Source organism: Lottia gigantea, assembly GCF_000327385.1.
Source record: "Lottia gigantea unplaced genomic scaffold LOTGIsca_113, whole genome shotgun sequence".
NCBI lineage: Eukaryota > Metazoa > Mollusca > Gastropoda > Lottiidae > Lottia > Lottia gigantea.
Window position 1 is genome coordinate 398,498 of NW_008707077.1, and position 25,925 is coordinate 424,422.

General features: G+C 31.9%; 8 protein-coding genes across 8 annotated transcripts; 3 read left to right on the forward strand and 5 right to left on the reverse strand.

Moving 5' to 3' along the window:
• Window positions 1-3,325: 3,325 nt before the first annotated feature.
• On the reverse strand, window positions 3,326-6,164 carry LOTGIDRAFT_237655 (hypothetical protein). The gene is made up of 6 exons (XM_009047525.1): window positions 6,150-6,164; window positions 5,452-5,514; window positions 4,974-5,207; window positions 4,417-4,650; window positions 3,846-4,079; window positions 3,326-3,574 (listed from the first exon to the last, which is right to left on the reverse strand). Exons 2-6 carry the CDS (start codon window positions 5,504-5,506, stop codon window positions 3,342-3,344), a joined length of 990 nt encoding a protein of 329 aa, XP_009045773.1. The 5' UTR covers window positions 5,507-5,514; window positions 6,150-6,164; the 3' UTR covers window positions 3,326-3,341.
• A 4,698-nt stretch (window positions 6,165-10,862) lies between these two features.
• Window positions 10,863-11,872, forward strand: LOTGIDRAFT_171338 (hypothetical protein; the record flags this gene model as incomplete). The annotated part of the gene is made up of 2 exons (XM_009047526.1): window positions 10,863-10,910; window positions 11,576-11,872. The coding sequence occupies 2 exons, from the start codon at window positions 10,863-10,865 to the stop codon at window positions 11,870-11,872; spliced, it is 345 nt and encodes a 114-aa protein (XP_009045774.1).
• Window positions 11,873-13,936: 2,064 nt separating this feature from the next.
• LOTGIDRAFT_171339 (hypothetical protein) lies at window positions 13,937-16,669 on the forward strand (the record flags this gene model as incomplete). Its single annotated transcript, XM_009047527.1, has 4 exons — window positions 13,937-14,078; window positions 14,749-14,863; window positions 15,519-15,774; window positions 16,256-16,669. 4 exons carry the CDS (start codon window positions 13,937-13,939, stop codon window positions 16,667-16,669), a joined length of 927 nt encoding a protein of 308 aa, XP_009045775.1.
• An 846-nt stretch (window positions 16,670-17,515) lies between these two features.
• Window positions 17,516-18,061, forward strand: LOTGIDRAFT_171340 (hypothetical protein; the record flags this gene model as incomplete). Its single annotated transcript, XM_009047528.1, has 1 exon — window positions 17,516-18,061. One exon carries the CDS (start codon window positions 17,516-17,518, stop codon window positions 18,059-18,061), a length of 546 nt encoding a protein of 181 aa, XP_009045776.1.
• Window positions 18,062-19,080: 1,019 nt separating this feature from the next.
• LOTGIDRAFT_171341 (hypothetical protein) lies at window positions 19,081-20,511 on the reverse strand (the record flags this gene model as incomplete). The annotated part of the gene is made up of 3 exons (XM_009047529.1): window positions 19,081-19,511; window positions 19,895-20,071; window positions 20,217-20,511. The coding sequence occupies 3 exons, from the start codon at window positions 20,509-20,511 to the stop codon at window positions 19,081-19,083; spliced, it is 903 nt and encodes a 300-aa protein (XP_009045777.1).
• A 574-nt stretch (window positions 20,512-21,085) lies between these two features.
• LOTGIDRAFT_171342 (hypothetical protein) lies at window positions 21,086-22,176 on the reverse strand (the record flags this gene model as incomplete). Its single annotated transcript, XM_009047530.1, has 2 exons — window positions 21,086-21,621; window positions 21,921-22,176. The coding sequence occupies 2 exons, from the start codon at window positions 22,174-22,176 to the stop codon at window positions 21,086-21,088; spliced, it is 792 nt and encodes a 263-aa protein (XP_009045778.1).
• A 266-nt stretch (window positions 22,177-22,442) lies between these two features.
• On the reverse strand, window positions 22,443-23,020 carry LOTGIDRAFT_171343 (hypothetical protein; the record flags this gene model as incomplete). Its single annotated transcript, XM_009047531.1, has 2 exons — window positions 22,443-22,886; window positions 22,964-23,020. The coding sequence occupies 2 exons, from the start codon at window positions 23,018-23,020 to the stop codon at window positions 22,443-22,445; spliced, it is 501 nt and encodes a 166-aa protein (XP_009045779.1).
• A 484-nt stretch (window positions 23,021-23,504) lies between these two features.
• On the reverse strand, window positions 23,505-25,499 carry LOTGIDRAFT_171344 (hypothetical protein; the record flags this gene model as incomplete). The annotated part of the gene is made up of 3 exons (XM_009047532.1): window positions 23,505-23,959; window positions 24,468-24,620; window positions 25,445-25,499. 3 exons carry the CDS (start codon window positions 25,497-25,499, stop codon window positions 23,505-23,507), a joined length of 663 nt encoding a protein of 220 aa, XP_009045780.1.
• Between the last annotated feature and the right edge of the window lie 426 nt (window positions 25,500-25,925).

Here is a 25,925-nt window from a genome sequence, read left to right on the forward strand (position 1 = left end):
CATGGCAAGATATTTTTAAGACGACAGTGTAATGTTGTATATCTGTAAAGAATATTTAAGCACTATTAATTTAATATATTATGTCTAAAATGATTATTTATTTATCTAATATGTTCAATATGTCGAAAGAATGATTAATTACCGTTATTTCATTTTCGAGGCAAATTATTGTAGGGCGTATACAAATAACTCTTGCAGTCATTTTCAATAGAAAATATTTTTTACCAGCAAGTATATGTTCAATAATTAGTTGTTTTTATACATTTCATTAGTCTGTCAACAATTCTTCAGAAACTACAGTTTTCATCTGATTTCAAAGAAATTTTAGCTCTTGGGCTACCACCTTTAACTTATTTCAAGAAAGCTGTCAGTAAATACAGATAAGCTACAGTATTTAATAAATTAATAAGACTGATTTAACATTATTTATAACAAAGCTGCTGTGTTGGCATTTTTTTACCTTGCCTGGCAAGATGTCTTTTCCAAAAAATAAAAAAAGTCAAATATTGCGCAGAAAACAACTTTTAAATCTAACAAATATTTCATGTGGTATAGGACACCTAAACTACAAAAAAAATACCCAGTAGTCGACTGTACAATTTTACAAATACTTTTACAAGCCAAAAACACCAAAATAAGTCACATTTAATTGAAGAGGGATTGAAAATACCAGTTATCCAACAGCAAATAATATTGAACACAGCGTCAAAAGTGTCCAATGTTTTCATTTAGGAATTATTCATAATTATTATCAGCTTGCAAGTGATTTTAACGACATTTTGCTATACGATCAAGAAGGCACTTTGATTTAGATTTAGATTTTAAATTTTCGATTTATCAAACTGTACAGGGTTCATTTTTCAAGACTCAAAGATGGTGTGAGAAATTTGAATTTACACCGAGAGGAACATTTGATGTATTTAACATTGTCTTGTTTACATAAATGATTAAGGATTAATATTTTGATTTAAACTGAACAACTTACCTGTAGTTTAATCTATTAATCAAATAAAGTTCTTTCAGATATTTTATATAGATTTGATACTTTATCTAGTCCCTGTCTATAATAATGCGACTTCCTTTCTGTTTAAAACTCAACAATATTATCCCAGACCTTAATATCTCCAAATTTATTAAACGTTTTATCTGATCAATTCAATTCAAATCATGTTTTATTTTGAGCTTTATTCAATAACAATCAACCTCTTATCGATAAAGTGAGACTTCTTATAAATCTAGGGTTGATCTCAGATATCAATTAGTTTAAAGGGGACAATATTATAAGAACAGTAATATATTATTTGTAACAAAATATTACTGGAAAATTGTTTTTTAAAACGAAAAAATCCTGTCCACATTGAAACTTTTCTACCTTCTACGAATTCCTTGTAACCACTTAATCTTCCATTTTCAATTTCAATCGCTAATATTAAATAGAAATTCTGAGACAATTCATTAATCTGATATGTATAAATTATTTCATACACACACATCATGAATTTACAAATCCATGTATAAATCTATAAATTCATGTATGAATAATATGCAAATTTATCAAATTCTTATATATATGAATCTACAAATTCACATATGAAGCTACAAATTCACATATGAAGCTACAAATTCACAAATGAATCTACAAATTCAAATATGAATCTACAAATTCATGTATGAATCTACAAATTCATGTATGAATCTACAAATTCATGTATATTTGAATCTACGAATTACTTGGAAATGTCAGATTCATTTCAGTGTGAAAATATCAAGCCCAAAAGAAATATTGTATTCTAATTCGTTATTAGAATTGTAATATAAAAGACACTATCATAATAAGCTGACATATCACCTATTTCTAATAAGACATGTATAAAATAACTCGGAAAACAACTATCTTAATTCTAGTATGGGAATTTTATAGAAAAAAGCAAGCAAGCAGTTCTCAACAAAACAATACAATTTCAGAAACTAATACGTTGCTTTAAATAGAGTTTATTTTGTATCGGCACGTAAAGGTAGATTACTAGTGGTGATAATTATGTTAATATAAGAAATGAAATATTTTGGCTACTAGATAATCACTATGTTTTATCTCCTCAATACTAGATAGGGGATTGTTCTTTGTCTTGTAAGAGTTTAAAGATACACTTATCCATAATAACCCGTTTTCCCGGTGTCACAAGCGTCGTTCGAATCGGACACCCGGGGTCCCTGTGTGCACTTTCAAGATTCCTACATAGTTGGTAATCGAAATGACATCTGGTGTTTCTGACACAAACTGGGGGGAACATCCGGAGACTTTCTACCAGCCATAGCGCTTGACAATTTCACGAGAGGACCACGCCCAGGACTTACTATATTCGGAGCAACCTGAGAGACAAACCAACTCCAACTTCGCAATGGAATCTCAACTTGTCTACTGCCTTTCCACACAGTTCAGATTAACATCAGACGATTGGGGTATTTATTCAAGGATGAAGTAAACTCGTACTTGCTGAAATGCGTAGGAGACGGGCAGCCCCTCTTTTCGGGCAACAACCAAAAAAAGAAGAAAATACAGGTAATATTCGTGCGAAAATTCCTGGAAAACCTTGCAGCCTGATCATAGTATAACCCATATTTTCTTAATTCACTTACGGAATCAGTAATAATCACTTAATAATTGTAAAGATGTTAGGTAGAGTTTTTGAGTTATTATCATGTATTGAATGTTTGAGCCTCTTTTATTTGAAAGACCCAATTTTCAGACTATCCCACCATAACCTACTGCAAAATAATTTTCCCTTTTTCTTGATCCCTCTTTTCCGAGTTGAAGGGGTTAATACATTTCATTTCAATTCAAGTCATTCTATTAAATAAGTCAACAAAACAACAGTAATGTCAATATTGTAGATTTCTTCATGTCGGTTAATCGATAAGGATTGTTTTTTACTCTTATTTATTTCACTCTCGATTTTAATCTTTCTTTGACGTAGTTTTTTTCAAGTCGTTACCTCATTCTTGGTATTTGTTGGTAATATATACCCGTAAGACATTGTCCAACAGTTCCCAATTTGGTAGATACATCAGTTATAGTTTTGAATATGTATTTTGTAAAGCTAAAGGTGCGGGCAAACTAACGGTCTTGGTCGAATCTCGATTAAAAGCGACAACCAGGGCAAATTTATGTCAGAGGCGCCCTGATTTTCTAACATTTTATCCAGTCATTATTTTCTAGTCTTTGAAAAATTTATTTTAATGTTTTACTTGAAAGTAAGGATACGCTGCTATGTCTCAGCAGAAGGTCCAGTACCTTTTGGGTCAGCATAATAAAATAAAATACACCACGCTCTAAGATATCTTTATTGTTGACTTGGCTTGATAGCTTTGGTGATGTCAGTTACAATACTACCCATACTGTTCTTAATCTCATCAATACTACCAGATAAAGCTTTATGAGCTTCTGGAGCGATATTCTTCAAATCACTGATTAATGTTGATACTTTAGAGAAGGCATCTAAAACTTTCATAGCTGATCCTAATTTAGTTCCATCTGTTAAACCTGTCAGAGAGTCTAACAGACCTCGTGTTTTTACTGAAATAAAGGCCATTATATGATAGGTTCAATATTGTGACATGGTTTGCGAACATTTATGCGAGTAATAGAGTTCAGGCTAAATATTATTATGTTAAGATGAATGTCTAATGATAAACGAAAATCGTAAGTCATTTAAACCTTCTGTGGGTTCTAGCCAAGACAATATAAAGCAGAACTGGCCTCATTACCATATACATTGCCCATGACAAAAACACGTACGAGTTGACTTGAACGTAGATACACCAAAAACAAAATAAACGTCACTAACCTGATTTAGTCTGACCTTCTAAAGCTGATGTTATACCAGTTACAATACTACCCATACTGTTCTTAATCTCATCAATACTACCAGATAAAGCTTTATGAGCTTCTGGAGCGATATTCTTCAAATCACTGATTAATGTTGATACTTTAGAGAAGGCATCTAAAACTTTCATAGCTGATCCTAATTTAGTTCCATCTGTTAAACCTGTCAGAGAGTCCAATAGACCCCGGGTTTTTACTGAAATAAAGATCATAATAATGTGGTGTGGCCAGCCTTCCGAGACTGGGGGTACAAATAGGGGGCAAACCTGCTCAAAGGGAGGGGGACAATTCAAAAGGCTGATTTGAAAAATATGGCAATTCTGTGGAGGCTTCATAGTCGCAAGACTCTCAAGGATCGTCTGAAAAGGTTCTCCCACGAAAGTTTCAAAAAATTGGATTGATTCGGTGCATTCTGAAACATATTTTGGGGCAAAAACGCATATAATTAACAGTTTTTATTTGCCTCCTCTCCCACATCAGCACAAAAGAGTTGACTCAAACACAGACTTTCCAAAGGCACAAACGTCATTTACCTGATTTAGTCTGACCTTCTAGAGCTGATGTTATACCAGTTACAATACTACCCATACTGTTCTTAATCTCATCAATACTACCTGATAAAGCTTTATGAGCTTCTGGAGCGATATTCTTCAAATCACTGATTAATGTTGATACTTTAGAGAAGGCATCTAAAACTTTCATAGCTGATCCTAATTTAGTTCCATCTGTTAAACCTGTCAGAGAGTCTAACAGACCTCGTGTTTTTACTGAAATAAAGATCATAATATGAAATGTTTATACCCTTAAGATCATGTTTATACAAACAATAAGTTGGAGTCGAGGGTAGATATTATTATACTTACAAAAATGTCGATCAATGAACGAACAACAAAAGTCGTCTAAAATCTTCTATGGATTCTAGCAAAAATGTGAAGATGGGTAGCACAAGGCAAAGGTGAATACGGATTAACACACTGGTTACAAAACAGAGAAGAATCGGATTCATTATCTTATACATTGTCCTCGACAAAAACACGTAGGAGTTGACTTGAACGTAGATACACCTTAAAAAAAAATAAATGTCACTAACCTGATTTAGTTTGACCTTCTAGAGCTGATGTTATACCAGTTACAATACTACCCATACTGTTCTTAATCTCATCAATACTACCAGATAAAGCTTTATGAGCTTCTGGAGCGATATTCTTCAAATCACTGATTAATGTTGATACTTTAGAGAAGGCATCTAAAACTTTCATAGCTGATCCTAATTTAGTTCCATCTGTTAAACCTGTCAGAGAGTCCAATAGACCTCTTTCTTGGACTGGAATAATAAAACAGGCTATGAGTAAGTATGGATGCGATTGAACCTTGGTGTAGAAAGTCTTTATTGTTCGCGAACATCTCTTACAAAATGAATTATTTTGAGATGAAATGTGCATGAAGACCACCCACATCGTCTCTCCCGGAAACTGGCTTAAAATACTGCTTTTAATGGTAAATTCTTGTACTCAAATTTTCATGTATGTCGTTCAATGGCTAAATTTTAAGTAAAAGTTATTACTTACCAGTTGGGGCCGACACGGCCAAACATACACATGCTGCTAAGATTATAAGCTTCATGGTGATTCCTGAAAGGAATGAGCGACCCATAATTTAATAGCAGGAATTGGGGAAGATGGTATAAATGATTATTTCATTTCATTTCCAACATTGTTATGCACTTAAATAGTCAGCGTTTAATGGGCATTCCGCTATAAATTTTTATTATAAAAAAAAAGTCGTAAATCAAGCTTTTACCTGAAAATAATTCTAAAGTTTGCTACATGTATTTATAATTGATAAAAACTGAATTTGTTTTAAAAGGGTTAATTAAATTGCTAATTGTAATTTAAGCTGTTTCACCTAGTTTTGGCTTGATATTATTAGTTGAAACCTTTAGAATACGTAGAAAACACATTTCTCTACAATTATGCGTTTATTTTACTTAAATCCGTATAACAATTTTCTAACAGCTTTCAAAATTCAAAACAAACATTAACTTTTTTAACGGCTGGATTTTTTTAGTAAAAACTGTCAGGTACGTAAATGGACACATTTCCCTAGATTTTGGTTATAGTTTTCACACATTTGAGCTAACAGAATTTTTGACCTTTAAGTAAAAATATTTTGACTAAGATTTTCGTCACTGGGTGAATATAAATCCATTAGACAATGTATCAGAATTATCGAGGTATAATATTTTTTTTTATGAGAATAGCCTTACCCTTCCAATGTGGCAAAAGAAATGTTTCATAACTTTGACATCTGTGTTTTATACGCAACCACATTCCTTATCAGATAGGAAAGGAGAGCAATGGATTAAGTCACGTTTACAAACAAGACGCCACCAAGTGTAAGGTTTTTCCCAAATTCAACAGTTAATCTAGCATTCTCAGACTCAACATGTCACTATAAGTAACGTTTGTATTGAAATATCACTCTAGTCCTTTAATTGCGACAATCTTAAAGAAAAGATCAACGCTATAAGCATCTTCACAATGTCAAGCTATTACGATTTCCGTCGAATACCATGACATCATTTGACACTTTTCTGGTTTCGGGGAAATACAACAATTTGATTCAATTGCGAAAACAGCCAATCAGAGCCTTGAAGCTAGCGTACAATCCAATGAAAGCAATTTTTTACAATCTTCCTTGATTCAAAAAAGTGTCCAATGATGTCAAGGTATTAATTGTTGTTCGTAGTATTTTGACATTGTGAAAATTAACAATCAATGAGGTAGACATGGAATAGTGTCCAATAAGTATACCAAATAAATAGTATTAGCTTTGTGGACTGTCGAATTGACAACCTAGTCATAATAGCATCAGATATATCGATAGGGTGAGCTTGTCCAGCCTCGCTTATTAAAGCTATCCTAGATAGATGGACAGGATGCCAAAGCCAGTTGTTGACGGAAATAGTGAACTAGGGTGTTTTGTCAAGATAGCAACTAAAACTTCATGTTTTCTGAATATCTTTTACATAGTAATCCTATCACAGAACTGAATTATGTCAATATTTGTTTACAGAAACTGGGTCAACCTGAGAAAGGACAATAAACTAATTAAGGAAACATTAGCCCATGTTCTAATCTAAAATGAAAAATTGCAGGTGTCATTTTCACAAATACAAGATAAGCAATATAAATAAAGCACCTTATATTTGTAATATTTTCAAAAGGAATGCTGTGCTGCCATTATGTATGTCGTAATGAAAAACAAATGATTGCTGTTCTGCCAAAATGTTTGACGAAGCGTTATACAAATGGCTGCTGTGCTGCCATCAAAACGTCTTTTGTGTGAACTATTAATAAGAGACAGATTGGACATTGCTTGTCTTGAAAGCTTGTCTTTTGCAGACATCCATCCTGTTACGACAGGATGTCAAATCACCCTGTTATGACTGGGTGTCAAATCATCCTGTTACGACTGGGTCTCAAATCACCCAGTTACGAGTGGGTATCAAATCACCCCGTTACGAGTGGGTATCAAATCATCCTGTTACGACTGGGTGTCAAATCATCCTGTTACGACTGGGTGTCAAATCATCCTGTTACGATTGGTTGTCAAATGACCCCGTTACGAGTGGGTATCAAATCACCCTGTTACGACTGGGTGTCAAATCATCCTGTTACGACTGGGTCTTAAATCACCCCGTTACGAGTAGGTATCAAATCATCCTGTTACGACTGGGTGTCAAATCACCCTGTTACGACTGGGTGTCAAATCATCCTGTTACGACTGGGTATCAAATCATCCTGTTACGACTGGCTGTCAAATCATCTTGTTACGATTGAGTGATAAAATCATCATGTTACGACTGGGCTGGGTTTCAAATCATTCTGTAACGACTGGGCTGGGTTTCAAATCATTCTGTAACGACTGGGCTGGGTGTCAAATCATCCTGTTACGACAGGATGTAAAGTCACCCTGTAATACTGGGTGTCAAATCATCCTGTTACGACTGGGTCTCAAATCACCCCGTTACGAGAGGGTATCAAATCATCCTGTTACGATTGGTTGTGATCGTGATTCCCTGTTACAACTGGGTGTTAAATCACCCTGTTAGGAGTGGGTGTCAAATCATCCTGTTACAACTGGGTGTCAAATCATCCTGTTACGATTGGTTGTCAAATCACCATGTTACGACTGGGTCTCAAATCGCCCTGTTACAACTGGGTGTCAAATCGCCCTGTTACAACTGGGTGTCAAATCATCCTGTTACGACTGGGTCTCAAATCGCCCTGTTACAACTGGGTGTCAAATCGCCCTGTTACAACTGGGTGTCAAATCATCCTGTTACAACTGGGTGTCAAATCATCCTGTTACGACTGGGTATATAGATGAAATAGGGTCATGGTTGATCAATATCAGACGACATGATCTGATCAGGTTGTTCTGATGTTCGTCTATATTTTCATTGTCATAGTGTCATGTGTCATGAATTAAAAGGAATTTTCTTGACAATAAGGAGATAAATATGGGAAATATAGAACATTTACGTGAAAATTTGTGAGTCTGTTATTTTTTTTAAGACAAACAGATAATATATAATTCCAAATCTAACTTAAGATAAGGCATTGAGATAACACGTTTAGCTAGCTACCTAACCACGAAAAATTCGTTATGACGAAATTGATCTTTGGCGCTTTTGTCTTAATCTGTGTCATTCAGGTGAGAGTCGTCTTTTCTTTTGTGATCATGTTAAATAAGTAATTATCTTTAAATAGTCTTAGATCATATAGCCGTAAAATTTTCATCTTAAATATTTTTATGATGAACTTTTCCATAGTTTCCATACTGTTTTTCGGGCTCTGGTAATTTTAATCATGTTCAGTGCATATTTTGCAAATATATCTCGACATTATGTTATCATATACTTGTAGACTGTATTGACTATAGAATGTCCGAAGAAATGTCAAGCAGATGAATGTTGTGTAAGTTATTATGCTCCTTTTATCACCAGTAAACGACAACTGAAGATATCAGATCTGAAATCAAAACTCAGCCCCATCCATAATGATTTGAAGATCCATATGTGTCGTAAAATGAAGCGTCAAGGTGAGAGATGTCTGGTACACAATAGATCAGGAGAATGGTGTGATTGTGAAGCAGGTACTACATGTGTTTCCAATGGAAAATCTGGTTTAAATATGTATTTTGGTATTTGTAACAAGGCTTAGATATGACGGAATAAAGTTTATCATTTCTTTACTTTTGCTCTTAATTATTATCACATTTGTCGAGATACATTGATTTTGATAACGTAATTGTGGGACTCTTTGGGATCCAAGCAAATTGTGAAAGGGTACATCCATATGCCGAAGGTACTGAAACGTACCTATAGTCTAAAAGTATCATTTTAGCGAAAAAGTTCGAAAAAAATAGCATAAGACGAGTAGAGAGGGCAGGGAAGATGAGAGTGGGGGGAGGAAGATAGAGAGAAAACAACGAACAGATAGGTTAGGGAAGTTGAGAGTGGGGGAGGAAGATAGAGAAAAAACAACAAACAGAGAGGTTAGGGTAGAAGAAACAGCTATGTAGAGAATATAAAAATAGAGGTAGGTAGAGAGATCAACGAGCAGAGTGGATTGGAAAGGAGAGACAGTGTAAAGAGAATAAAAAGGTATAGGAGAGATAGAGACTTGTGTGTGGAGAAATTTACTAAGCAGAAGGAGAGAGAGAGAGAGAGAGAGAGAGAGAGAGAGAGAGAGCGCGCAAGTAGAAGCCAAGTAACATTTTAAATGAAGAGAAGTCCAGGCAAGCGTTGAAGAGTGTTCTGATCTTCGTAAATTGGACTGTGGGGGTATTCTCTTACACTGAGAGGATCTCTATGTTCCTCTGTGCATTGCTTCGGATTACTGTCCTCCGAAGGCTTAATTTGGATGAACTTTTTACGCATTTGATAACGTGAATGTTAGAGGAATAAAATTGATCTTTAAACAATATCATAAGTAGCCTCAGTGGTCAAATAAAAATGCAGAGAATTACTTCCCTTTGAAGTAAAACGTATATTAAACGTTGCTTCTTAAATATAAAAAAATTGATAAGCATTATTTCATAAAAGTTCAATATATAGTATAATGATATATTAAATATATTTTAAGATAAGATACAATGGATCCAGCTATTTCTAGATTACATAGTTTCTCCAGTTTTATAGCAACTGCAGGGAGTTGCCTAAAAAAATCGATATGCCAAAAATTCTCAACTTGATTTGACTTGATTTGCCAATCTCAATTTGATTTGACGCCAATCGTCGTGATAAATTTTAAAATAGGAAGAGATAGTGGATAGCAAAAAGGGTTATTTTGAATGACAATTTGCGATGTGATACCACTAAATTTGAACTTTGGCATATTTTTCAAGTATGGTACCATGAAAATGTTCAAAATATGTTACCGTAATTATTAAACTTTCAAATTAGGTGGGTGTAGTGACTGTCTGACTGAATCAAGGTGCTCAGTTGAATGCTTTTACTTCTTATACTTCTTTAGCACCGATGCGTGAAAAAGGTATAGTGCATCTTCATCTTCGTCTTATACTCTGATTGCCAAACCCATCTTTCTTACATCACGGAATGGCAGCAATCTGATTAGATTGTACACCATCGAATACAGCAAATAAGGGCCTTCGACAGAATGACTTATTTTTTACAGATTTTCTGACGAGGGTTTTGATGGATATAAAATCGAATCAAATCGCTGCATAAGTAAGGTATAAGACGTATAAATTCCTAATAGCTTGTCGTTATGAAGATGGGGATGGTGTGGATTGCACAACACGTTTTTCTCGTTTCTTTAGCGTGTTTTGTCATGAAATCAGATGACTTATACATATGTTCATTATCTCAAGGCTTCTAAATTTATCCTAAAGATAAGACATTCAACACACCTACTTCACTCTAATATCTAGAAAACAACTCTAAAACAAGATGACGAAATTTATTCTTGAAACTTTTGTCTTAATCTGTGTTATTCAGGTGAGTGTTTCGGTTTCTTAATAGTTCTTTTCAGAGTGATATTCAGACAACTGGTACTATTACAATACGACAAAACGTGCTTGTATGTAGCCATTACGATATAAGCTGGTAAAGCAAATATTGTGACGACCACACCCCTTTAATTCGGCTCAACTACTTCCCTAACCTAAAGGCACAGCTGCGCTACTTTGAGGGTTGATTTGAGTTTTGAATATATGTAAATAATCTTCAGAAATACTAGACATCACATAGTTCTTTTAAAAATACTTCATACTAGAAATTTTACCCACTATTTCGATATGTCTTTTCTAAATATCACAGAGTATATTAAAATATTATATTATATCATATATATATATATTATATATAGCTTAGTTAGAAAATTCCCGTTTCTGAAACTAAAGTATGATTGGTCAAATAAACTGGCGCACCTGTTTCTTTAAAAGAAACCTACCATAGTTTGTCTGATGAAAAAGGTACATGCTGAAATTGCTCAAAAATGCACCATTTCCCTGTGGACTTATATATGTTCATTGATCTTTTAGACGACTGTTTATGAACACTTTTACGATCTGAATAAATTTTTTTTGGTAGTATAGGGGTTCGGGATTCTTTTCATACATTTTGGCAACCCACTAGCTTTATACTGTTTTATCTACTTATAGGCTACATTGAGTGTAGGGTGTCCGAATGGATGTAAGGCAGATGAATGCTGTGTAAGTTTTTTCTCTGCCATCGCCAGCAAACGACAACTGAAGATTTCAGATCTCAAATCCAAATTTATTAATCCTATCAATACCGAGTTGAAGGTCCATATGTGTCGCAAAATCAAGCGTAAAGGTGAGAGATGTCTGGTAAACAACAGATCAGGAGAATGGTGTGATTGTGAAGCAGGTACTACATGTGTCGCTCATGGAAAATCTGGTTTAGATAGATTTTTTGGTAGTTGTAACAAGGCTTAAATGGAATAAAGTTTATAATTCATTTACTTGTTCTGTAAAATTTGTTCTTGCAGTTCAATTCTCTGACGAGGCAATAATTGTAAAATTTGTCGAGATACGTTAATGCGTACTTCTTAAGTCAATTTTGAAGTCATTGCCCAAAACTTCCTGCTCCACTCAGTTTCAACACACTTAGAAGCACCATTTACAGAGTAGACGGGGGAAAATGAGGTAAGAAAAACAAAGAAGAAAATGTAAGTAAAGACAGGGGAACTAATTGAGCGCAGTGCAGTTGAGAGGAGAAATTTTTGGGGTAGGAAGAAAGGACAGGAGTAGTAGAAGGACGTCAATGTACGGCAATGAGAGCGAAAGTACGGAGTTAAGAGGTAGACTAAGAGTAATACGACTGTTGGTGAGAATCAGTTGTAAATGAGTTTTAATGAGATTAAAGAAAGGAGAGTGGGGTAAAGTAGTAGTATATGGAACGAGGAATATTTTGTAATGACAGATGGGTAGCCAGTAGAAGAATTAGTGAATGGTCTGATACAGGTAAAAAGGGTATTCTCGTGTATTGAGAGGTACTCGTTGTAATGGAAAATGTTGATGTTGCATGAATTGAATTGAATTGAATATTAAAATTTTTCATAAGTAGCCGCAATGGTCAAATAAAGTTGTAGAGAATTACTTCTCTTGAAGTAAAAGGTATATAAAACGTTGCTGAAATAATATGCTAAAAAAATAATAAAAAAATTTGGTGAAAGATTTTATCCACAAGACCTTGAACAAGATCGATATTGGGTTCGATTCGATAAATATTGACGGAGTTTTAACCCTTGATACACCGAAAATACGTTAAAACACGAAGAGGGGACAGTTTTTGTCGTAAATTGTTGTGTGTAGGATTATATCAAGACGATCTTGGAAAAGTTCAAGATCAACTTAGACAAGTTCGAATTTGGAGTTTCAACCCTGGATGCAATGAAGTACGTAAATAGTGACTTGTGAATGCGATAAAGGCTATATTTTTTGTCTGATCTTTATTAAATTTTGTGTTTGATTACAGTATTATACACTGAAATAGGCCTCTGTTAAACAGACGCCATAGATAAGTATATTATGAGGAGTTGCTGTATTTGATAAACCCAAGATATATTTTCACAGTTATTGTCAAAGTAAATATTGTAGGATTTGTATTTCAGTTTTTGAAGATAATCAGTAAAACACCGTAGTTGTAGACTGGTTGATATTTTAATCGACATGATTTCAATAATTCAAATATTTCAACTTGAGATCTTTAGATCACAATATCAAAATGATTTTCATTGAATTGAATTAAGTATTTCAATTAAACCAGTGATACAAAGAAAGGGAAATGGATTGAATAAAGGGTGTTGTGATTATAAAATTCTTGTTATTATCATTTGCATTTATTGTTCAATGTGCCAAATTACATTTCATTTTTGCCAATTATCTAGCTAGGGTAATATCATTTCCACATCATTATTAAAGTTTGAATTAGTGTTCCATCACTAAATTCCTTGCGTCGAAATGCATCGAATTACAGTACTTTCAAGCTTTATTATGGATCACAGTCTTCCAACTCTTTTACCAATTTAAATTTGTCACTAAAACGAAGTGAAAGAGTACAATTGAATTTAACATTTTCATAAGTAGACTAAATGGTCAAATAATGTTGTAGAGAATAGCAGTATATGAGTATATAGATAGGGGCAGCCCCCTATCTATATACTCATATACTACTTTTTGCCTGCGGCGCCCTCAAGCCCACCAAACAAACAACCCCACCAGGCATACGGTTAATGAACCCGGAGCCTATAGGGGTACCAGTTTACCAACCCCCAAGCGCCCCCAGGCCTATAATATCTTCAAATTAACTCATTTAAAAACAGAATGAGTTTGATTTTAAAACACGAACAACACAAATTCGAAGGAGACGGTTTCTTCTCAAAACTGCGAAGCAGTGAAAAGGTCTAACGAGTTGAAAGAATTACAACATTTAAGAGAAATGCAAAATAAAAGATTAGAAAACAAAAAAGGCTATGGTTTTAAAATTATTGGATAAAAATGTCAATGATAATTGCTCAAACTCCTAAAACTTATTTCGGTTCTGACATTCAAAAATCATTAGGCTCTCTTCCTGGCTTTCCATGGGCAAAATATCCCGGAGAAAAACATCTTTACATAATTACACTGGTCCAGGTACAAGGTTAGATCAAAACGATAGACCAAAACCAGGTGAAGAACCCGTCAATAGAGTTGACGCCGCTGCACTTAAACATGATATTTTATACAGAAATAAAGACATAAACTTCAGACACGAAGAAGACAAACAAATGATAATCGAACTTGAAAATATACCAAATCCAACTTTCAAAGAGAGAATACAAAGAGCATTAATCATTAAACACTTGAAGAGCAAAGATGAAAATGGGTATGGGAATAGCAGATGAAATACACAAAGAATTTAGAAAAAAGAAACATTTTTTAACTGATAAATGGAAGATAACACTGTTTTTTGTTTACTTCAAAGTAAAATACCAAGCAGTTTATACACAGTTAGTTTTCTAGAGTATTATTGATTTAATAATTACCTTTAACGCCCGGTAACAATCAGTAGTCTAGACTATTGTTGACTGAATATACGTCACTAAGTAACAGATGGTTATATTAACATATAACATTCCGCCCATGCCACGTCAGCATAGACAGACTAAACTCCCAACTATTAACACTGTCTCAATTTTGTTACGCTGGAAGATTAGGAATTTAATCATACAAAATCAAGGTATGTTCTTTGTTTAATTTAATCATAAGACAAGAGGGTGGAATTAAGATTATTTGTTGTTTTTTAAAATATCAATTTTGTTTTATTCCAGACATAAGTTTAATAGATGCCAATATTTCATATCACGAAGAATATTTAAACCATCGCAGGCCGTGGGTGATACTAAGGGGCAAGATTTTTACCAAACTCTGTGACAAATATCCGAGGTTTCAAAATTGTTGATAGAGATTTCGAAAATAGAACAAGTGGTGAAGAACAAGCGTTTTGGAAAAGGATATAATTCATGTGACGTATATCTAGCGATTCTATAGGAGCGGTCATGACCCCTGAACTATGACTGCCAATAGTATAAGAGGGGAGATAACTCTGAAGTATATCTAGAAATTCTATAGGAGCAGTCATAACCCCTGAACTATGACTGCCAATAGTGAAAGAGGGGAGATAACTCTAAAGTATATCTAGCGATTCTATAGGAGCGGTCATAACCCTGAACCATATCTACCGATTTTCTAGGAGCGGTCGTGAGGTGAACATTACCAATCCTAGTAGAAGTGTATATCAATATAATTGTTTATGTTTTAAATTTCCTTGTATTTATTAAAATATTAAAACTACTTTGGTTTTTTGTTATTCTTCCTGCATTTCCATGGGGGTAAATGGTTTCAAAAAATAGGGTAAAACCTATCTTTAAAAATGGCATAAAAAAATTACAGATTAGATCCGATCTTTCAATTATATGATCCAATTCGTTATTCGTTTAATAAGAAAAAAGAGGATTACATTATCATATCACCAACCGTAGGTCACTCTCGAGATTAATTCATTATCAAATTGGTTGCTTCTGTCTGATGCCTATTTCAGATGCGAGTTCAAAATAAAAGACGGAACTCCCAATGAGAATCGTGTACCACAAACCAACACAACATTAGAAAACAATTACTTCCCATCTTTATTTACTGAAATGGTTTTGGAAGATGGTTCAAATCCCATAGAAACCATTAAACACCCTGGGGAATTTGACACAATGTTTAAAAAAACAGTTCTATATCCCAAAAACAACGATTCAGTCTCAGGCTGTATACCCGATGTTGGTGATGGAAGAGTTTTAAAAGAACCGGTAAGAAATGTTCCAAATGATGCAAATGAAGATAGAATTTGAGCTATTGCTCGAAACACAATAACAAAAGCAGGTAATCATGGATTTGACAAACGAGTACTTCAGTACAATAATGTTGTTGAGAATAATAGGTGAGGTGTTTCGTAAATTGGAAATTATATCCTTTATTCGGTCTGTTGGAACGCAGAAAAGTTTCCATAGGGTTACCATATAAAATTCATCTACAAAGAGAAATCAATGATCATAAGATATTCTTTGGAGAAAATGCTTCAGATGCAAAATTTGAAATAACGAATCTCCAACTTTACATACCCATAATAACACCATCAAATGAAGTAGAAACGAGAATATTCAACTCGTTAACTTAAGATATTGAAATTTCTTCGTCGTAATAAATAGGCAGAATGACTATAACTGGTCCACTACATGGCCAATCACTAACACTATTAAACCAGCAAGATATTTAATGGTTGGTTTCAAGAACTTACCAGATTCTCAAACGAATAACAATAATATCTTTAGAGTAGCAATGAACCAATCTCAAGATCCTATAATCCGTAAAGTTCAAGTAAGATTAAAGAACGATAATTATCCTAACCAACCTCTAACAATTAATCCATCCACGAAGGATTATAATGAATTGTATAGAAACTATAAAATTATGTGTGAATTATTTGGAAATTCACCTCAGTTTGAATATGTAGATTTTGCAATTAATCACCCAATCTTCTGTTTTGATCTATCGGCTCATCAAGAAGAACTTTTCAAAACAGGGGTGAATATAAATATTCATATTGAAAAAACACAAGGAGATGTAACCGGTTATTGTTTATTATTGAAAGAAGCAAAACATTTAATTAAAATATCCGACAGACGGATGATTCGTATAGAATAATCACTTAAATTACCCTCTTAAAAATGAAACCAGAAACTTTAGTAAAAAGAGGGAATCTTTTTTTCAAAGTATAAAGGAGATGGAGTAATTTTTGGAACAAAAATATAGAATAAAAATTGGGCAGAAAATTTAATCATTCAGAAATATTTCCTAGTAACCCAATGCTTATGTGTATTTGTGGAAGCTCAGGTTCTGGAAAAACTTATTTGACCATTAACATGTTGACACCAAAACTTTTAGATTTCGATTCATTAAATATCTACACAACAACACCAGAGCAATCATATTATCAATTCCTCAAAGCTTTAGAATATTTACCAAAGAAAGATGTTCAAGACATATTTAAATATTATGAAGACAATGAAGAGATAAAAAAATAAAAGATATCTTAGATACATATATACAAGAAAAGAATCCATCTTTCAATCCAACAAACATAAAAGTTTTTCTTACGAAAAATGTTAATGATTAAGATTTGTCTTAAATTGATAGTGAGCGAAAGAACTTAATAGTGTTTGACGATTGTGTAGCACAAAGAAATCAAGCTGTTCAACAAGAATTCTTCACAAAAGGAAGACATCACAACTGTCATTGTATTTACCAATCCCAATCTTTCTACGGAATGGATGCAATGTTCATTAGAAAAAATGCAAATTGTTTTTATTATTCGAATTGAACGACAAAGATTTATCTCAAATTATTCAGTCAATAAATAGAGATACATTAAAAAGGATTGTAAAGCACTATGGAGAAACCCAGATGATCATGGATATATATTCGTTAATACTAGAAAACCTGCGGGTGAAAGAGTTATGACAGATATATGTTAATTTTATTTCTTTAAAAATGGGTGATTGGAATAATATTATAAAAATAAATAGACAATATATCAAAGTTAAGAATAAAATAAAGACCCACGTTGAAAATAACAGATTAGAACAACTTGGATTAACAGAAAATCTACAAACTCTATTTCAACCAATATTAAAAAGTCAAGAAGATATTAAAAAGAGACTCGCGCCTCCCTTAAAAGCTTCACCCCATAAAGATCCCCCAAAACCGATTGAATATGGTGGTTTTATAATTAGGACATTAGATGATATAAAACATTATTTTTCAAATCCAAACCCGGATTTGCCAAAGAGCATTACACCAATTGTTGATAATGAAAGGTTATTGTTTAATGGATTTAGGATAAGATTTAGTGGAAATTCACCAATATTCAAAATCGATACAAAAGACTTTATATTTACATTAACAAAAGGGTTAATAGATTTAATGAATGACGGGGATGTTGATAATGCCGATTACAAGGATTTAGTAGAATACTCAAAATTTCTACATAATGATAAGAAAGACGGGACCCGAAACAAAAAGATTAAAAGAAGTTGATCAATATACAAGAGCTATTATTAATCAAGATGATGAATATGCTTAAGATGATATAATCACACAGAAAATAGGCGAATTGGAAGAGGAGATAGCTAGAGAAAACAGTGGACAAGGTATAACGTTTTTATCCGACAACAACGATGAATTACTTAATAGATTAGAAATAATATTAGCAGCAATGAAGGAAGGTCATCGTTCAGACAGACAATATAATGAAGTTAATTGTATATTAAAAGGACTTCTAGAGAAAGGTATCATAGATAAAAATGATTATAAAAGCGTAATTTATAAAATTATTCAATAAAAATAGTCATTGAAAAAATGACAAATAAAGAACAACTATTCGTTATCACCTCAAATAGATCAGACATTAAATTGTCTCTAGATTATGATTATGAACTCGATCGCAATGAAGAATATGAATTGGGATTAAAATATTTCTCTGTTTACAATTCCATTAGAAATATCAACGAAAATAATAACCAAATGAAAATATCAACAGATAACGGAACTACATTCAAAACCATAAGTTTACTACCAGGAAGCTATGAATACGTTGCCATAAACAAATATCTATCTGAATATGGAGGAAGTGCAAATGGTAAAAACAATATTGAATTCGAAGGTAATTTGAATCTGAACAAAATATAATTGATATTGAGAAATAAGAGTCAAGTTGATTTCAACGTAGAAAATTCTTTATTAGGATTTGATAAGCAAATATATACGCAATCCACTTAAGCCCCACATAAAGCTAATATCGAGAATGATATCGACGTCATTAATATTCACTGTAATTTAATAAACGGTGGATTTTTCAATAAACACAAACGTCAGATTATTTACAGTATTCCAACATTCACTGTACCGATTGGATATAGATTTATAGAGAAACATATTTACCACTTTCATGATTAAAGATGTAAATCTGGAAATCAAAGATGGTAAAAATAGGTTTATTGATTTTGGTAACGAGGAAATTGTTATTCAACTTTATTTAAAACAAAAGAACAAAATTTTTATTGAGTAATTAAGCACTCTTCATTCTCTTCTTGAATATATAGGTAACCGAAATCATCAAATTCATAGTTTTCATCAAAACTATACTCATCTTTATCACTATAAGGATACATAATTCCTTCACTGTTTGGTAGTTTTCTCGTTACAAAATTCAAATAACTTTTAAAAACTTTCTTTTGTTTATCATCATCCTTTGGAATAACTATACCATTCGTGAAACTCCTTTCCCATCTTTTGTTAAATTCATTCGACATATCATGTCCACTAGCCAACCGAATATAATCTTCTACACCTGTCTTATTATTAAAATAACCCTTTAACGTTTTCTTTTCTTTTAAAACACCATCAGAAGTTAGAATGATATTATATTTGACTTTTGGCGCTAAATATAAACCAAATATGATTCCACCATCACCGTAATCATTCTTGCCTTTACAATATTCATTTTCAGATACCAACCAATATTAGTATCGGTATAGTATATTTCAGGTTTATAAAATCCATTTATTACATGAATGAAATTATTCATTATTCTTTTTATTGTAATATAAAACGAAAGATCCCAAATGACTAGGTGTAAGTCCTGTACATTTAGTTGAGTGATCCTCAGCAGTAATCTCTTTTTCTTCAATTTCTATCTCAACGAAATATTGAGTATCATTTATTTTTTCATAGTTTTTAACATGTGAGTCGAAGTTAGCCTGAAAAGTTATTTCATTCCACAAATGATTATTCGTGTTTCTATCCTTCGGAATAGATTTACCATACAAGGAATTGCCTATAATTTCATGCAATTACTACCCACAATATTACCTTCTCGTTTATATTTATTTCTAAGATCTCTTAAAATCAAAATATAATCTCTATAAGGTGGAGTTTTAAAATTTTCTTCGTATACTATTTCTACTTCTACTTCTTTATTTGTGTAAGTGATTTTATCTTTAGCTGGTATTGGTTGGAAGAACATGTTGGTAGGATATTTAAACCACACTGTTAAAATATTTGTTCTAGGTCTAAATTTCTGTTGATTGAAGAGTTTTACAAATTATTTTTCTTCTTCTGGTAGAAACGGTCTAGCACTTTTCTGCTTTTGGATATTCACTGTCCAAATCCGACATTGCTGAAGCGTACAAACCATTAGCATCAAATGTCATAAGTTTATTGCAGTTTATTTTTTTAAGTTTTGAATTAACTTCTGTTTTGTCTTTTGTGCTCGCGCTGTATTCTTTGAATAAATCAATTATGCTATCTCTTCTTGAATTATCACTTGGTGTTTCACTTTGTGAAATACTTCCAGTATCACTTGGTGTTTCACTTTGTGAAATACTTTCTGTATCACTTCGTTTATCACTTTGTGAAATACTTTCTGTATCACTTCGTTTATCACTTTGTGAAATAAATTCCTTTAATACATTACAAATTTCATCCATTTGGTTCGTTTCAAATATTTTTCTATTTGCCGAAACTCTCCCCCCTTTAATAGATCGTCTGATATAATGTCTTATAAAAGGGTTAGTGTGTGATGAATTACCCCATTTTGCTAAACTAGATGATTCATGTTGATAGGAACGTGTGAAATTAATATGTTGTAAATAATTATCATTGGTTGTTATTTCTTTCTGTCTTTTCCATTTTTTCTGTAAATCTTCATCTGTGTATGGATTAGATAAAGGTAAAGATAGAATTCCTCCAGGTGTTTTTAAAGGGCATTGCGTTAGTTTTTTTTATATTTTTAAGCACGATCCAGTTATCAAAACTGCTACCGTTATGAGAAATTAATATTAATCTCTTTCTATCATATAGACCTAAATATTTCAACATTTGATCTATACAATCTGTACCTGTACAAATATTTCTACTATATTCATTAGCTTATCATAAAATTCTTCTGGAACATTATCTGTAGGATTTAAATCTTGAAAGAGATTATTTATTCTGTCTAACATTTTTCTTAGTTTTTCTAAATTAATTAACGTACACGCATAAGGAATTGCTTTACGCGTTTCACTTTTCTGAATATGTTTCACAATCCCAAGCAAATAAAAAGCATAAAACCCAATCTAATTCCTCTTTTTCAATAGTGGGGCGCAAATTTCTATTATTATGAGTATAAATTTGAAATGAAGTATCACATTTCTTATTGAATTCATTAATTCTAGCAAATGTCATTACTCCTTTTCTATTTGATTTTGAGAAACCATTGATGAAATTTTGAAATTCATTTGTTAAATCTTTGTTTAAAACATAGTTTACACATTTGATAAAACAGTTACCATATGTTGGTATGTAACAATTTTTACCTATATATTCATTTATTTTTTTGAGTAGTTCAGTTCCTCTTCCAACTTTTGATCTTTTAATTTCATTAAAATTGTCTTTACGTAAAAGGATTCTTCTTGTAAAATACCAATCAAAAGCATCAGATTCTAAATCCATTCTAGAAAAGATTTTGTGAAAAGATTTACCATTGAAACCAACAAGATGCATATCTTGTTTGTGTTTTCCATCTTGAAATATCTCTCCATCTATTTCAATTTTTCCTTTAAATGTTAAAAATTTATCAGAAATAATCTTGATAATATTTGAAAATAGCACATATTCTATGAATCTTTTATCATCATTGATTTCAATTGATTTATTCATATTTTTTATATATGCTTTTTTAATTATCTATTTTTTTTTAACTTTTATTGCTGATATTTCCATCTCGAATTTATCTAGAATTTCATTGAATTTTTCCAGTTCTTCAACGGTTATGTTCTTATCTTCTCTTGATCTGTCAAAAAATATAAATAATTTATTAAGATAGGTTTATAAGATTTCTGTTTTGATGTATAACCTTTAGCAATCAACCCACAAGATGAAGTTTGAATAGCAGTAATTGTTGCTAATAAAGTTGGGATATGTAGTGGAACCATTAATCCACCAATTAAGGCCGTTGCAACTGTTGTTCCTACTGTTAGAACTACACTCAGTGTTTTGAAAACAGAATAAACTCTAATCCATCTTTTCTTACATTTATTATATTGTTCTAGTTTTACTTTTAACTCGTTTTGTTTGTCTATCATATATTGTTGTCTACTTTCGAGTTCCATTTTTAAGACATAAATTAAGTGAATTTCCGATAACTTAAAAGTTGGATAATTTTTATCTAAAATATACATCTCAACCGCTGGGCCATGATAAATTTCTATAGTTTTAAAAATAGTAACTTATACAGTTACCACAGATATTTCTTCTTTCGAATCATTATTTCTATTCAAATGAACTGAAATTTTTGGTTTTTTATATTGATTTTTTATCATACTTGAATAAGTATATATATCATCAACTTTTTCACTTTCAATTATTGATGAAAATATTATAAATTTGTTATATTTTTATTTTTATGAATATCAATTGAGGTAAATAAATCAGTATTAACAAAATATAGTTTTACATATTCAAAGTCTGTTGATGTTCGTAAAAACTCATAACTCCTTGTTTCCCCTTTATTTTGTGGTTCTGGTTTTCTAATAATACTTACTGATGGTGGAGTTTCCGTCTCCAATATCATATGGAATTTACCCAATCCAAACACCTCATCTTCTTTATCTGGTAAAATTAACATTCTAAACCTATCTATATATTTTCCATTTGTTTTAATTTCATATAAGTAGGGAAAAACCTTACTGTTTTCATCGTTAATTTCAAATTCTTTAGTTTCTACATTTTCTCTACCATTGATAAACCGAAGAACTTTATAAGCGTTAAATTGATTAGATGTTTCTGATTTTTGTGTGAAGAATATTGAATCAACTTTTACCTGCAAAAGAAAAGTAATTTCAATTTGAAGTTTTCCTCTGAAAATAAAATATGATGATTTTTCTTCATTAGAAATACCTTGGAGGAACGTAAAATCTTGAACAGAATATACTTCAACGGTTGCTGTAAATCCATATTTTTTATATTCATAATCTTTTGATTTATCAATATTATTAGTAATAGAAACATGTTTTCCACCAATATTTTTAAATGGAAGATTGAAATAATATGATTTTTTTTTATTTTACTTGAGTTTGTTTTCTAATGTGGTTATATTTTTTTCCTGTTTTAAAACTTCATTATTAATAGTAGTTATCTGCTCACTATAATCAATATTTTCTATCTGTTGTTGAATTTGTTGTTTAATATTTGTTAGTTCTTGTTGTAATTCAGTTTCTAATTCAGTTAATTTATCTTCACTTATACCTGGATTAATATTATCTATTAGTTGTTTAAGATATATTTTTCGCTTTGCTATCTTATCATCTAATTTAGATATTAATGATTTTAAATTTTGTAATTGAGTTTTATCTACTAGATTGAGTAATTGTTGTTTAATAGCAACTATTTCCTTTTGTATTTCACCACTATCAATAAGTTTAGTTTCTAATGTTGTTAATTAATCTTCACTTAAACTTGGATTAATGTTGGCTATTAGTTGTTTAAGATCTACTTTTTGTTTTGTAATCTTATCATCTAAATTAGATATTAATGAACTTAAAGTTTGTAATTGAGTTTTATCTACTACATTAAGTAATTGTTCTTCAATAAAACTTTTTAAACTTGTTACTTCTTGTTGTAATTTAGTCAATAACTTTATTATTATTTGTCGTTTGAAGTATCTTTTCACATCGCCTATTCTTTCTTTTAAATGGTCTTTATTTACTTCAATTAAATTTAATTGATCCATTAAATATTTCTTGTGAACAGCATCATAATCATTTTCTGGTAACTTTAAATTAGTTATGGTAAAATTATTCATATCTAAATCACCTTGAAGTGTGTCTCCAATTTGTTCCACAAAATAAGGTTTTGCTTTATTTATCCATGCTGTTGAATAAGGTTTTTTAGTATCTAAAGGTAAATAACCTAATCTAAATTTATTCGTCTTTTTTATTAAGTTAAATGTATTACAATTTCTGCAAACAGATTTCCTAAACTTAATTGATATAAAACCCAAAGTGAAAGTTGACCACAAAACTTTTGTCCTGGTAATTGAATTTGAAATGTAGAACATTTAATTGGTTGATTAGTCATTTTCATTAATTGCATTATCTCTTCAGTTGGTTCTAATCCAAAAGAATTGAAGAAATAAAAGTTATATAAAGAGTCTTTGTATAAAGCAGAGTGATGAACTCCGTTTTGATTTGAAGTATGGATATTTGTTATAGCATAAAATTTACCTTTCTTATCCTTGAGATTATTTATTTCATCTCTCATACAATAATAAAACAGTGAAATATTTAACTCATTCGCTCATCTCATAAGTTGAAAGTTTGTAGTTGTATCGGTTCCGTATTTATCGAGATAAATATTCATTTTTAAAAGTCAGTTTTTTTAAGTTCGTTTTTATAAAACCTACCTATGATTTGTTCTTTGTCTTGACCGATTAATTCATATGTTGGAGGTGATGTGCTGTTTACTTTATCTACGATAAATATTTCGTTGGTCCAAAATCCAACGTAGCCTTTTTCGAATTTGCTTTTATATTTGAAAATACGATCGGGATCTCCAACTTGGGTTTAATATTTAAATCATTTATTCATTTTCTTAGTTATGTTGTGCGCTAATTGACTTTATAATATTTAGATTATTTGTGGCTTGAGTTGGTGTGACACCTGTAGATGAATGAAAATTGTTATTGTATTCATCTACAACCTCTGGTAATATTTTAAGCCATTTTTGGGATTTCAAATCCGTGAACTTTTTGAATAATTTATTTTTTAGAGTTCTATTATATCTCTCAATAACTACAGCTTTACCTTCATCATGTGTGCTGTAAATTTCAAATCCTAGAGATTTCTTATTTCCGTTATAAAATTCACTTCCTTTTTCTACCCATAACTTTTGAGGTCGTCTGTCGGATTGTTTTAATTATTGTTTCAAATGTACATTTGGGAGAATCAAACCCTCCCTTCCCCGAAAACCAAGTATATCTTGTGTACAAATCTATAACGGTTTAACAATATTTATATCCTCTTTCAACTGGCATATTAATTAAATCGGCTGACCATATTTTATCTTTATCAAACACTTTGACTTTTAAAAAATGTTTGTTTTTTTCTAAAAATCTTTGTGTATTACATCTGCTATTCCCATACCCATTTTCATCTTTGCTTTCAAGAGTTTAATGATTAATGCTCTTTGTATTCTCTCTTTGAAAGTTGGATTTGGAATATTTTCGATTATCATTTGCCTGTCTGCTTCGTGTCTGGATGTTATGTCTTTATTTCTGTATAAAATATCGTGTTTAAGTGCAGCAGCATCAACTCTATTGACGGGTTCTTCACCTGGTTTTGGGTTTATCGTTTTGGTCTAATCGCAGATCTAACCTTGTACCTGGACCAGTGTAATTATTACCGGGAAGATGTGTTTGAGCAATTATCATTGACATTTTTATCCAATAATTTTAAAACCATTGCCTTTTTTGTTTTCTAATCTTTTATTTCGCATTTCTCTCATATGTTGTAATTCTTTCAACTCGTTAGATGCTTCGCTTATATTTACTCCTGCTTTTGCAACAGATCCAGCAGCTTGCGCCTCTGAGGAAATGAGGGATTTGTTGTTTGAGACAAAGTTGGCTACTTTTGGGATGAGAGATGATAGAGCTGAGAAGAAACCGTCTCCTTCGAATTTGTGTTGTTCGTATTTTAAAATTACACTCATTCTGTTGTTAATTTGAAGATATTATAGGCCTGGGGGCGCTTGGGGGTTGGTAAACGGGTACCCCTATAGGTTTATTTACCGCATGCTGGTGGGGTTGTTTGTTTGGTGGGCTTGGGGGCGCCGCAGGCAAAAAGTAGTATATGAGTATATAGAT

Coding starts and splice junctions, on each gene's coding strand:
- LOTGIDRAFT_237655 (XM_009047525.1), bottom strand. CDS start 5,506: ATGAAGCTTATAATCTTAGCAGCATGTGTATGTTTGGCCGTGTCGGCC. Junction 4,651..4,973: donor AGAAGGTCAAACTAAATCAG/GTTAGTGACATT, acceptor TCTTTATTTCAG/TAAAAACACGAGGTCTGTTA. Junction 4,080..4,416: donor AGAAGGTCAGACTAAATCAG/GTAAATGACGTT, acceptor TCTTTATTTCAG/TAAAAACCCGGGGTCTATTG.